This window comes from Crocuta crocuta, unplaced genomic scaffold (assembly GCF_008692635.1).
Source record: "Crocuta crocuta isolate KB4526 unplaced genomic scaffold, BGI_CrCroc_1.0 scaffold61, whole genome shotgun sequence".
Lineage (NCBI taxonomy): Eukaryota > Metazoa > Chordata > Mammalia > Carnivora > Hyaenidae > Crocuta > Crocuta crocuta.
The window spans coordinates 7371100-7383706 of NW_027528369.1; the positions used below are offsets into that span (position 1 = coordinate 7371100).

The window sequence follows — 12607 nt, forward strand, 5'->3', positions numbered from 1 at the left end:
CGGAGGAACCTGCCCCCGCCCCCTCTTTTCTAGAGACTTTGGTATACACGCCGTCTTTTCACTCTACTTCCAGACAAGAATGTACGTTCCCTGCTGTGTGAAGGAGAACCCCCTTGCCCCTGGCGTCCCCCCAGACACCCCCACACTGATGGGCAGAGCCCTGCTGAAGCCCAAGGACAGCCTCCCCNCCTGGTAGGAGCCGAGACCCTGTAGTGCCCAACCTAGGCCTGTGTCCGGGCTGCACAGGCCAGTAGAGCCCGAGGAGCCGGGCAGGGCTCAGCCCTCAGGCGCCAATAAACTCTGGTTGGGAACAGCCGCGTGCAGAGTTTTTCTTCAGCTTCCTCTAGGTGATGGGGTGATGCCTGGGGCCTGGGGCCCCTTCTTAACCATTAAATCCGGACCAAATCCCCCCCAAAGCCTGTTTCCTTTCCTGTAAGCTAGAGCTGACAAGTCTGAGGGACGCATTTTCACAAGCTTGTGCCTGTTAGAAAGTTCGGGGCGTCCCCAAGAATCACCGTATGGCTCAGGATTTCGCAAGGACTCCCGGAGCCCAGCAACACAAGCGTACAGACTAAAACCAGCAAAGGGAAGACGAACAGGGGTCGAGGAGAGACCACGCACGGAGCTTACAGCCGTCCCCTCCCGGACAGGTGGCCACATGCACAGAGCGCACTGTGATCAGAGCTTCCACGGGGGCCGGTCCTCCAGCCCACACCTCTGGTCTCAGGCCCCAGGCAACCAAAGAGGTTTGGGGTCAGGACGCCCCAGGGGGCTAGAGGCCACAGGCCAGCCGGCTCTGGCCACCGTCAGTCCCTGGCGGCACCTGTGGACAGGAGCGCGGGGCCTTAGACCCGGGCCTTGTTTCAAGCCCCGCTCCCCCTTTTCCGGTCTCTGTTGGGGGGAGCGGCCGCCACGTCCTCCATAAAAGTCTCCAGGAAAGAGAGCAGTGGACCCCCTCCCAATGCGGGAGGCCAGAAGCCGGGCACCCGTGGGTCGGTCGGGCCTGGGGGTCCATGGATGTGCGCGGAGCAGCCAGCCTGTGCCAGGGGAAGGGGTTAGAGCCGTCACCGCTGGGCCGGGCAGGCCCTGTCCCCGCCTGCCTGGGGCCTGGGCTTGGAGGAAGCGTAAGCAGCGGGTTTGAATCCCAGCGGCTCAGCTCCGAGCTGTGGGCTTCACGGCTCTCAGAGCCCCGCCCCTTTATAGTCTGTCAAGCGGGGAGAAGGCCCTGCTCGCAAGATCAGGAGTTGCGTGGCCGCAGGACTGTGCGTACCGGGGCCTGCGGGCAGCCTCAGAAGTGCCCCGCGGCGGCTGCTGCTCCCATTAGCTCAGCCGTTTTAAAAATATTCTCGGGCGCCTCGGGGGGCTCAGTCGGTTAAGCATCCGACTGTGGCTCAGGTCACGATCTCACAGTTCGGGAGTTCGAGGCCAGCACGGGGCTCTGTGCTGACAGCTCAGAGCCTGGAGCTGCTTCAGATTCTGTGTCTCTGCCTCTCTCAAACACTAAAAAAAAAAAAACAATTTTCTCAGGGGGGTGAGGCTCTTTGGGGTGCAACTGAGGAACCCCAGGAGCTGGGCTGGGTACACTGCACTGCACGTCACACCCGCCGGCCCGAGCTCGGCCCCCGTGCTGTGGCATCTCTGCTGACTGCAGCCCACAAGCTCTTAGAGCCGCCCTGCTGCTGAGCGGGTGGGAGCGGGCTCTGAGAACACATTTCAACCCTAAAAGGTATCAGAGCTCCCACTTAATTTACCCTTCACTGCCAGGCGCGCAGGCACCGTCCTCCTCAATGCTGCCTGTGCCATCCTGGGGGTGGCAGGTTCCCGGGGGAGACACAGAGAGGGCAAGTAACTCACCAAGGGTCACACAGCAAGCAAACGGCACCACCTGGATCCAAACCCAGAGCCGCCTGCCCCCATCCGGGCCCTAACCCCGGTCCACACGGCACACACAAGTGAGGAGGAGCCAGATCAGGACAGGAAGACCTCAGTCAAAGACAATTACTGTGGGACCCGGGCCTTGGCTCCAGGCTGACACGGTGCCCCAAACACTGAAAAGTGCATTTAAGCAAAGGGTCGGGCACCGGTGTCCACAGCAGCTTAATCACTACCGCCAGACGGTAAGACACCACAATGTCCGTCAGTGGCTAAAGGATCAAACAAAATGAGGTCTGTCTACACAACGGAGTATCATTGAGACGCAAAGAAGAAGGAAATACCGATCTGCGCACCCCATGACTGGCCCTTGAAAACCTGAGGCCGCGTGAAGGAAGCAAGTCACAAAGGGATAGAGCGCATGGTCCCCCTCGCGATGGAATGTCTGCAATAGTCAAGTCTGTAGAGACGGGAAGCAGAGGCGCGGCTGTGGGGCTTGGGGAGAGGGAGGAGGTAGCGACCGCTGAGGGGGTGCGGTTTCTTTTCGCGGAGATAAAAACTATGTCGATCGAGGTGGGGGGGGTGGTTTACACAACACTGATTGACACTATCGCACACTTGAAGCTGGTTTTGTGTTCTGTAAGTTTCACCTCAATTACTCCCCCTGCCCCCCAAAACCCCCAATCAACTCACCTGCCCAAATAGAGACGTTCACCACCTGCGTTCGATGGCCGGTGACATGCTTGCCGTGTCCAGTTCAAACCCGAAACCTTCCGCGGGAGGCACGCGGAGGCAGTCCTGGGGTGGGGGGTGGGAAGGGCAGGTCCTGAGGGGACCAGCAGCGCCCGGGGCCGGCGTCCCTGCGTGACTGCCGGCGGACACCTTTCCCCTGGCTCAGCGCCACTCAGGGCCAGAGAGCCAATCACTGCCACCAACCACCAGGTGACCACGGCCGCAGCGAGTGCGTGAGATGGGGGTCTCTACGCTCCTGCACAGGGGTGTCACCGCGGCCGGGGACGGGTGACAGGCCAGGCTCGGTGCCGACAGCCCTGCCTGTCCATCTCAGCTCTCACTCGCAGCGGTCCCGGGGTGGGCAGAGGGGTGGCCCGGGCTCTTGCGGAGGAGAGCCGGCGAGAGGTGTACACTGCGCCCCGGGAGGAGGAAGGGATGGGGTGCCCGCTGACCCACCGAGGAAGGACGGACGCCGGGCTAAAGCCCGCAGGGGGTTTTCCTGGGTTAGCAACCTGAGCACAGGGGCGGGCCACGGCTCGCAGGCGGCAGGCAGAGCCGGCTCAGATCCTGCAGACCCAGACCCCGTGCCCAAAGCCCTCCGTGATGCCAGGGCGACCTGGGGGACACCCCTGCAGCCCTTCCTTCCCCCTGAAACCTGAGGGCGTCCCTTTGCGTCGGAGGACAGCCCCAAGTGAGCTCGTACCTTCATCGGGCGAGATATCAGAGGGCAGGGTCCAGCCTGCATTCCACTGACCAGGCTATGTCCTTGCAGGGTGGCTGGGTCCCAGGAGGGTCACATCTGTATCAGAGGCAGATCGAGAGGAAAATCACTGTCCCCGGTGGTGCTATGCGTCACCCCTCCCACCCTCTTCTCTCTTAGCACTCAGTCTACTTCATCCCTCATACACTTCCCTGCTTTTGGGTGAGCCCTAGGATCCTATTTCCCTTTTCCCTTGGCTGCTAGGAAGCTCAGCGTTCACCCACTCTCAGCCTAGGTTCTCTGGACCGTTGCTCAGGTCCCCCCACATGGCTGCTGTAGATACGGTACCGCCTTGTTTCCACAGCGAGCCCGCTTGGCATCATACTCGTAAGCCTGCTCCATTCTGCTGGTGGGGAAACGGAGTCCCAGATGCAGTTCATAAAGTCCCCCAAATTTTGACATCGCACACGGCAGAGCCGGTGCTCAAATCCAATAGTCTGAGTCCAAAGCCAGTTCACACAATGCCCCCTTTTATGGTCCTGCCTCCCCCAGCCCTACTTCGTTCCTCTCTAGGACTCCGTGAACGGCCCCTCACGGCCCCGCCTTCCCGGCCACGAGCCCAGCGCTGCGGGGAAGCACAAGGGACAAAGGATAAAGGACTCCATTCTCGCTGCTGCTCGGGGGCACTTCTGTCCTGGTTCGGAGGCCCTGGTCCAGGGGGAGGCCGGGGCCACTGGACACAGCGTGTGTGGAGCTGGTCAGGGGCACGTGGAGGAGACCCAGGTGCCCCACTTGCGGGGGCAGAGTCTACACATGCAGCTGGGCCTGGGCCGATCAGATCACACCCCCCCCGGCCACTCGGGAGGGTGCGCTGCAAACAAAACGGACAGTGGCACGTAACCCCCAATCGGTCCCGACCCGGCTCTGTACCTCATGGGACAAGAAGGACTTTCCCGGGGCACCTGGGTGGCTTAGTCGGTTAAGCGTCCGACTTTCGCTTGGGTCATGATCTCGCGGTTCGTGGGTTCGAGCCCCGTGTCGGGCTCTGTGCTGACTGCCAGCTCAGAGCCTGGAGCCTGTTTCAGAGTCTGTGACTCCCTCTCTCTCTGACCCTCCCCTGCTCACGCTGTCTCTCTCTCTCCTAGAAATAAATAAAAACATTATAAAAATTTAAAAAAAAAAAAAAAAAAGAAGGACTTTCCCAAATCTTAGTTGCCTCACCTGTAAAATGGGTGAATTTGGAAACATTACGCGATGTCACTCCGGAGAAACCGGGGTGACAAAAACGAACCGGAATCAGCAGCTGGTGGTGGCTGGACAACCCTCTGCCTCGACTAGCACCCACCGGATCGTACACTTTGCCACGGTGAACTTCGCGGTATGTGAGTCACAGCTGGAAACAAACGAATGCAGGCGAAAAGGTTGGAAAACACACAATGGCCCTCGCCCCGTGTGGCCTCACACGCCCATCACATGACCCGACAGAGCCCGGCCCGCTGCCTACCCTGAGGGCGGGGTCCTCAGACAGCCCCTCGTGGCTCTGGCACCGCTGGCTCCCAGCAGGCGTCCCAAGGCAGAGGGAGAGGGGCCCGAGCCCAGCGACATCCAGGACGGTCCAGGCCCCGCGCAGGGTCAGAGCCGGCGAGCACGGCGACGCAGGAGCAGCTGGGCCGCGAGCTGCCCCCCGCCCCCCCGTTCCTGCCCCTGGGGCAGACCCCTGGTCCCCTCGCCCTCAGCAGCAGGGGTGACTCCTCACCCCAGGGCTGGGGTCGGGACGGAGGGACCCACACACACTTCGCTGAGTCCCTGGGGAGCGTGAGCCAAAGTAGGGCTCCACTGGCCTCAGGCCCTACTTTGGTTACCACTTGTATCTCCTAGAAATATCAGGGTCAAGTCCCAACTCTTAGACTCTGTGACTGTGACCTTATTTGGAAAGAGGACCTATGCGGATCCTAAGTAAATTAAGACGAGGCCATACTGGACTAAAAGGCGGCTCTAATCCAATGACTGGGGTCCTTGAAAGAGGAGGGAAATTTCGAGGGCGCCTGGGTGGCGCAGTCGGTTAAGCATCCGACTTCGGCTCAGGTCACGATCTTGCAGATGGTGAGTTCCAGCCCCACGTGACGGAGCCTGATCGGGACCCTCTAATCCCCCCCACCCCTCCCCCGCTGGTTCTCACCGTCTCTCCCTCAAAATCAACTAAAAAAAGAGGAGAGAGATTTGGAGGGACACACAGGGCAGCCAGCCACGTGGGAAGGGACGGCCAGCCACACCGGGATCTCGGAACCCTGCCTCCAGACCACGAGGGAAGAGATCTCTGCTGTTCGGAGCCCCCAGGTTGTGGTCTTTGTTAGGGTGGCCCCAGGACGCGAATACACCCTCCTCAGCCCTGCACCCCCAAACCCTCTGAACCAGCAGAAGCCCCAATGAGCAGCCCCAGGAGGCAGAAGGTATCCATTTCTCCAGCATCTTTATGACGCGAGGACACGGGTCTCACAGCCGGACGCAGGCGGCAGCGCCAGGGCCGCGTGGGGCCGGGCCGACCCTCCCGCTCAGAAGAGTTCCAGGGCGGCTGCCACCGTGCTCTGCCCGAAGATGAAGGTGCCCACGAGCACGGAGGCCACGCCCCACACCTCCAAACAGCACCTGCCGGGCGAATAAACCCACATCAGCACGCGCCCCCCACCTCCCCGAGCTCCGCACAGACCAGCCAAGTGCACGCAGAAGGCCTATCACACGAAGCCAGTAGCGTCACCAATTTGGGAAAAAGTCCGTGGAGCTCTCCCTCACCCGTGGGGACGGGCTTCCAAGACATCGGGCGCTAACGTCCCCAGGCACTTAAACCCACTCACTGCCACTGTCAACTCAGGACTCCGTTCCTCCCTGGCCTTTCATCAAAGCCAAAGCCATGGGGGAGGGAGACACCTTTCCACTCCTTTCCCTTTGGGGGGAACGGGAGGGGGGCTGAAGCTCCCCTGAAAATGACAAAGGAGCGGAAAGCCCGAAGTCACCCACGACGGGGACGGTGGCTGGGCACGAGGGCGCGGTGGCAGAGGTGCTCAGCTTCCTGACGCACCAGCAGCCACCGCACAAAGCTGCCGGACACTTTTCTGGCCCCGTTAACAGAGGCCACAGGACCCGTGTCACGGAAATATGTGTCTAGCAAGGCAGAGTCGTGAACGCCTCTGACGCGGGGGCGGGGAGAGCGCAGGGAATGTTCCGGGGCCTGCAGGGTCCCGGAGCGGCTCTGAGGGATCAGAGGCCCTACAGCAGATCTAGAATTAAAAATACCTTCAAAGCCCACCAGTGAGAACCGTTGTGAGCCTGGATCAAGGCACAAAACCGACGCAGCAGGGCCTTCAAAGGCCACTGCAGGGGACGGGCCGCGCGTAGGAGGCCCCGGGCCATCGCGACCAGCCGCAAGCCCACGTCAGGCTCAGCGGCATCCAGAAAAGCCTTCACCCAGAAGCGAACAGAGCCTGGCCCCCCGCTGTGGGAAACCCAGGCCTGGAGGGAAAGGAGGAGAGGGAGCAGCCTGCAAGGGGCGCCCAAGCCCTCGGCTGCTGTGACGTAGGGGCATCTGCCCTGGGCTGAAATGTGGTCCCCGGAATTCACGTCCACCCCAAACCCGGAAACGTGACCTTATTTGGAAACAGGGTCTTTGCAGATGGAATAAAGTTAAAACTCCGGAGAGGAGGTCACTCTGGGTTTGGTGCGGGCCCGCAGTGAGGTGACAAGTGTCCTTAAGAGACGTGGAGGGGCAGCACAAGCCAGGAACACCTCAGGCCGCCAGAAGTAGGAAATGGCAAGAACAGAAGGGATTCTAGAAACTTCCAAGGGAGCCTGGCCCTGCCGACACCCGGACTGCTGGCGTGTCGCCTCCAGAGCCAGGAGAGAAGGCAATTCTGCGCAAAGCGCCCCAGCAAACGTAAGACAGTGTCTCTCTACCTGCCTCGGCCTCGGTTTTCACACCTGTGGAATGGGAGTAAGAGCCACGCAGGCCCCTGCCGAGCTATGGTGCCCTGGGTCGCGCACTCCCTTCCTCAGCAGGGTCAGGGTGGGCCCCTCAAGGGCAAAGGGCAAAGGACAGGACCTCTGTCATGGCACAGGCCAGGCGGGAGACGAGGGCCCTCTGCTGGAAAAAAGTGTCCCCAAGTTCTCTTGTCTAGCCCACACGTGGAGCGGGGAGCGGGGAGCGGAGAGCGGAGAGCGGAGAGCGGAGAGCGGGTAGCGGGGAGCGGAGAGCGGGGAGCGGAGAGCGGGGAGCGGGCAGGGGTGAGGCCTGGACCCAGTCCGCGCGGGTTGAGTCCCGGCTCTGCCCTGACTTGCTGTGTGCCTGCGGACAAGGGTCCGTCCCCTCATCCATGGGACAGGTGTCCCGATACCGTAGGGAGAGGAGCGAAGGGTGGGCACCGAGGAGGTGTCCGGCCAGGACCCACCGCCTCGTTCAGTGTGTTGCCCTTCCGGCCACACGGCCCGCGAGACACAGGTTCCGGGTGACAGGACCGGCCTGTGCCCTCCTGCAGGCGTGAGTGTGGGACGCAGAGGACACGCGCCTGGCAGCGCCCAGAGCCAGGAAGTCCCGGCACCCACACAGCTCCTGGCCCAGGCCATCACCCCCTGAGGGGCATGGAGGGCCGAGCACAGGCCGCGTGCGGGCCCGGGTGGCCGGGGTTTGATTCCCGGCTGGGACGGCCTGTCACTGTGTCCCATCAGCAGGACAACGTGACCTCCGTGGGCCCCGCCACGTCCCCATTCCGCTCGCTCTGAGCCCCTCAAGTGCCCACACCATCACCCTTGTCTGGGGACACTCACCTGATGCACGGAGCCATGGGCTGGACGCCGACGGCACAGATGAGGCACAGACCTGCAAAGGACACGCGGGGCCACTCCAGCCTTTGCTGCTGAACCCAGAGCGGCCCTGAGCCCGAGAGCCCGTCCCCAGGGAGCCAGCTCGGCGTCCCCCTAACACCTCGGCCCCCCGAGCCGGTCTCTCGGACGACAAGGACAGCTTCCCTCTGTGCCAGGGTCCCTGGGAGGCCAAATCAAGGGCCAGACTTGGGGCCTGACGCCTGGGATGCTTTTAACACCTGGCAGCTACCGTTCTTTTCCTTCTTTCACCAGCTCTCCTGGGACAGAAGCCAGACAGCACCTCCCCCATCGAGCCCACGCGTGCCGGCCGGTCCTCTCCAGCACAGGGGGCAGCTGGAACTATCAGGTCCCACCCAAGACACGGGCACCGAACCCAAGTGACCAGCTAGGAAGCCTGCAGCAGGCACAGCTGCGTCCAGCAGACCCGGCACTCGGCTCTGAAAATGCTTCCCAGAGCCACAGCCAGGGGTACCTGGGGCTCCCGCCCTGAGCGCCGCCTCCTCTGGGAGGCTCCCCGGGCTTCCCAGGCTGGGATAAGCTTCAGGCCTCCTTGACGGGAGCTCCACCCACTCACACAGGGAAGAAACCAACGTTCAGGGAAACCGTGTCCGCCTCCCAGGTCCAGGGACAAGGCAGATGACGATGTTCACGGGGCACCTTTGAACCATGTAAATTTAACGTAACCGAAAGTGTTTTTAAAAAAGAAAATGAGGGGCATCTGGGTGGCTCGGTCAGTTAAGCATCTGACTTCGGCTGAGGTCATGATCTTGGACTGTGTGGGTTCGAGCCCCGTGTCGGGCTCTGTGCTGACAGCTCAGAGCCCGGAGCTGCTTCCGATTCTGTGTCTCCTTCTCTCTNCTTCCCAGGCTGGGATAAGCTTCAGGCCTCCTTGACGGGAGCTCCACCCACTCACACAGGGAAGAAACCAACGTTCAGGGAAACCGTGTCCGCCTCCCAGGTCCAGGGACAAGGCAGATGACAATGTTCACGGGGTACCTTTGAACCATGTAAATTTCACGTAACCGAAAGTGTTTTTAAAAAAAATGAGGGGCATCTGGGTGGCTCAGCCAGTTAAGTGTCTGACTTCGGCTCAGGTCATGATCTTGGACTGTGTGGGTTCGAGCCCCGCGTCAGGCTCTGTGCTGACAGCTCAGAGCCCGGAGCTGCTTCCGATTCTGTGTCTCCTTCTCTCTGCCCCTCCCCCATCTGTGCTCGCTTGGTGCTCTCTCTCAAAAACAAACAGGAAGGGAAGGAGGAAGGGAGGAAGGGAGGGAGGGAGAAAGGGAGGGAGGGAGGGAAGGAGGGAAAATGAAACTCCACCCGTGTGCAGCAGCACCGGAGAGTGGACGAGGTCAAGGCTGACCCCGCGCTCCCCACATCCCCCCGGAGGAGCCTCGGGGCCTCTACCTTCTCACCTGCGGGATGGGGTGGCAACTGGGCCCCCAGCAGGTGCACCCCTCACGGGCCACGGAGATGTTTAACTCAAGGCACGCGCTGTCCCCAGCCCAGGGCCGGTCAGGGAAGCCGCTGCGGGGCTCCCGCCCTCCAGCCCCTTGAGTCCCCACACGGGGAGGCCGAGCGGAGCGCAGCGGGGGCCTCACCCGGGAAGATGAAGATGAAGAAGGAACTGATCCCGCCGATGATGCCGATGATCTCGCTGAGGCCGGGCAGGAGCAAGGCCATGGCCAGCGTCACGGCGACCCACAGGACGGTCAGCGGCACCCGGACCCACGGCCCCGAGGGCTCCGCCAGGGCCCTGGGCCCACGCGCCTGGCACCAGCTCCTCCAGAAATCCTGCATCACCGACCTGGCGGCCACACCACAGGCGGCTCCAGCCCCGCGCCCGCCCCCACCGGCCGCCCCGCACACCTAGGGGTGCCCCAGGTCCCCACCAGGCGCCGTTCCCCGAGGACCCCGCCACCCCTCGCGCAGCTCTGTCCACAGCAGGTACCGACACAGACGGGCCACACGGGGCATGGTCCGGGGCAGCCTGGGCTCCGCCTCAACTCCCCACCTCCGTTTTCTCCTCCCGGGCCCTCACCTCCCCAGGAAGAGCGCAATGGGGTAGACGGTCACGATGGACACGCCGAAGAGGGCCCGGGCCACGATGATGACCACGTCGTCACCTGGGTAAGACATCAAGATGTCCGCGGAAACTTCAGTCCCGAAGGTCAGGAAGCCGTACGCTCCTGGGAGGCCGAGAGGGTGGGAGGCCGGGGAGTGGATTAGAAAGGAGCCATGTTGGCGGGAGACGCGGGCTGAAGGCTCCGCGTGGGGAACAGCGTGGACAGCAAGCACCGCGTAACAGAGGCCGCGTCACCGCGGTGTGCTCCGGAAGCTAACATAGCGTGTGTCGGCAAGCTTCTCGGGGGACCATGGGGGTCCACAGTGCCCTACACACCGCGGCGGCCCGAGGGCTTCCCAGGCCAGGGGCTCCGAAGCCCTGGGCAGGAGGAAAGGAGCCGCCCAGCCAGGAGTCGGCCTGAGACCTGGGCCGTGCTGGGGGCCCGCTGTGTGACCCTGAGCAGATTACAGCCCTCTCTGAGCCACACTTCCGTCACCTTTAGAGACCCTTCTGCCTAGAACCCGGGTCCATGAGCACCCACGCCCGTCAAACCCACAAGGGCATTTTATAAATTGCTACCCAGGTGTCACGCTACGTGACCATCGCTATCGTCCCCTGGTCAGGGTGGGGCAGTGGGGTGCACACGAGCAGGGTCTCAGCTCTGCACATCTAGTCGCGAGACCCTGGACAAGCCACAGATGCCATCTGAGCCTCAGTTACTCCTCCTGTGAAATGGGGACTTCCCTGTGGGGTCAGGAGCAAACGCGCAAAGGCTTTCGCAGCTGAGCGCGCAGAGAGCACCCCTCAAGCCCCCGCCAGTCGGGTCTCCCGCGCCCCCGCCCGGCTCCACGGTGCCCCGCGCGGCCTTACCTGTCAGCGAGTAGATGACGCAGCACGCCAGCAGGGACAGCACGGACACCAGGGCCCAGTGGGGGAGGCTCTGGTTGCTCATGCTGCAGTAGATCGACACAGCAGCTTCGTGACACTGCAAGGCAGGGGCGCGGCTCGGGGGGCTCTCCGGGACCCCGAGGGCACCCTAAAACCTCCTGGGGCCCCAGAGCCCAGGGAGCCACCCCACGTCCGCCAACAGAAGGTCTAGTAGGGAAGTTGGCAGACATCCGTCCGGGGAGTGTAACGCAGCACCAGAGAAGGGCGGGCACCACCTCACACAGCACAACCTCACAGCCAGACCCCCAAGCAAGATGAGAAGACGCGTTTCCGTGGACGTCAAGTTCAAGCTACAAGTGAACCGCGCCACGGCAAGGGTTCTCGACTGCAGCGCCTTTGACCTTTGGGGTTGTTCCGTGCACCGAAGGACGTCGGGCAGAATCCCTGGCCTGGACCCACTGGATGCCAGGGACAGCCCCCATTGTGACAACCAAAAACGTCTGTGGTCATCGCCCAATGGCCCCTGGGGACAGAACTGCTGCTAGTTGAGAACCACCACTCCCGGAGACAGAAGGGGGCTGCTGTTGAGTGGAGCTTCTGGGGGAGCCAGGAACGTTCTAGATCCTGACTGGCTGAGAGTGGCATGGGAATAGACGGAGCCATCATTCACAGGATTTGTGTGAACTTAATAATGTCGTGAGTTTTCAATATAAAATACCTGTAGCCAACATGAAGGACTTTATTGACTTGGGGCAGGCCCTGGGCAGTGGCATTTCACAAGCAGCCCAGGAGACCCTGAGTGACACACAGCCAGGGTTGAGAGGCAAGGCTTTATCTTGATGCCCCCCCACGGCTTCCAGACTGTTCTAAGGTTCCTACCACACATCAGCCTCTTTACACACTTCTGATCAAAACCAAACCTGCTGATCACCTCCTCCTGCCCCCTCTCCAGGCTCCCAGGAGCCATGCCTTCCTCACCCACTGAGCTCTGTCACCTCGGTTTCTCCTCTCTGCCTCAGGACATTTGCTCATGCTGGGTCCTCCACCTGGGATTCTCTCTTGGTCTGGCCAGGACCTACCTCTCCTTCCAGAAAGCTCTCCCCAGCAGGACTGACCTCCTCCCTGTGTCCCCACACTCCCCTCGTGAGCACTTCTGGGTTTGCTTGTTCAGCATGTGTTAGCTACGTGAGGGCAAGGACGACATCTCCCTCCCTTATGCCTCTGAGTTCAGGCTGGCACAGAGCCCGGCAAGAGCTGAAGGGGTGACTCAGTTACTCGCCCATCAGCCCCCCCAGCAACAAGGAAGCCTCCCCCACCCCAGTCCCCGCTCCCCAGCACTCAAACGCTGCGCTCACAGTCCCACTCGGCACAACGTAACAAGCCGAACATGGCCCCCCACGCTCATGGAGCAGGAGGGGGAGAGGCGCGCCCTTGGGAGCGGGGGAGGGGGCCCACACTCACACACCCCCCCCCCCCCC

At 62.1% G+C, this 12607-nt stretch overlaps 2 protein-coding genes across 2 annotated transcripts in view; one reads left to right on the forward strand and one right to left on the reverse strand.

Annotated features, from left to right (window-relative positions):
• Window positions 1-1324, forward strand: part of NECAB2 (N-terminal EF-hand calcium binding protein 2) — a gene marked incomplete at its 5' end in the record, with an annotated part of 25605 nt that extends 24281 nt beyond the window's left edge. The window contains 2 exon segments of the mRNA XM_077754172.1: window positions 135-192; window positions 1204-1324. Of these exon segments, the coding sequence (XP_077610298.1) occupies window positions 135-192; window positions 1204-1324 (179 nt within the window).
• A 3202-nt stretch (window positions 1325-4526) lies between these two features.
• SLC38A8 (solute carrier family 38 member 8) overlaps window positions 4527-12607 on the reverse strand; it is a 19388-nt gene continuing 11307 nt past the window's right edge. The window contains exons 9-14 of the mRNA XM_077754216.1: window positions 11112-11226; window positions 10218-10365; window positions 9778-9983; window positions 8120-8171; window positions 4809-5950; window positions 4527-4697 (exon numbers count right to left, since the gene is read on the reverse strand). Coding sequence (XP_077610342.1) covers window positions 5857-5950; window positions 8120-8171; window positions 9778-9983; window positions 10218-10365; window positions 11112-11226 — 615 coding nt within the window. The 3' untranslated portion in view covers window positions 4527-4697; window positions 4809-5856. The remainder of the gene's footprint in view (window positions 4698-4808; window positions 5951-8119; window positions 8172-9777; window positions 9984-10217; window positions 10366-11111; window positions 11227-12607) is intronic.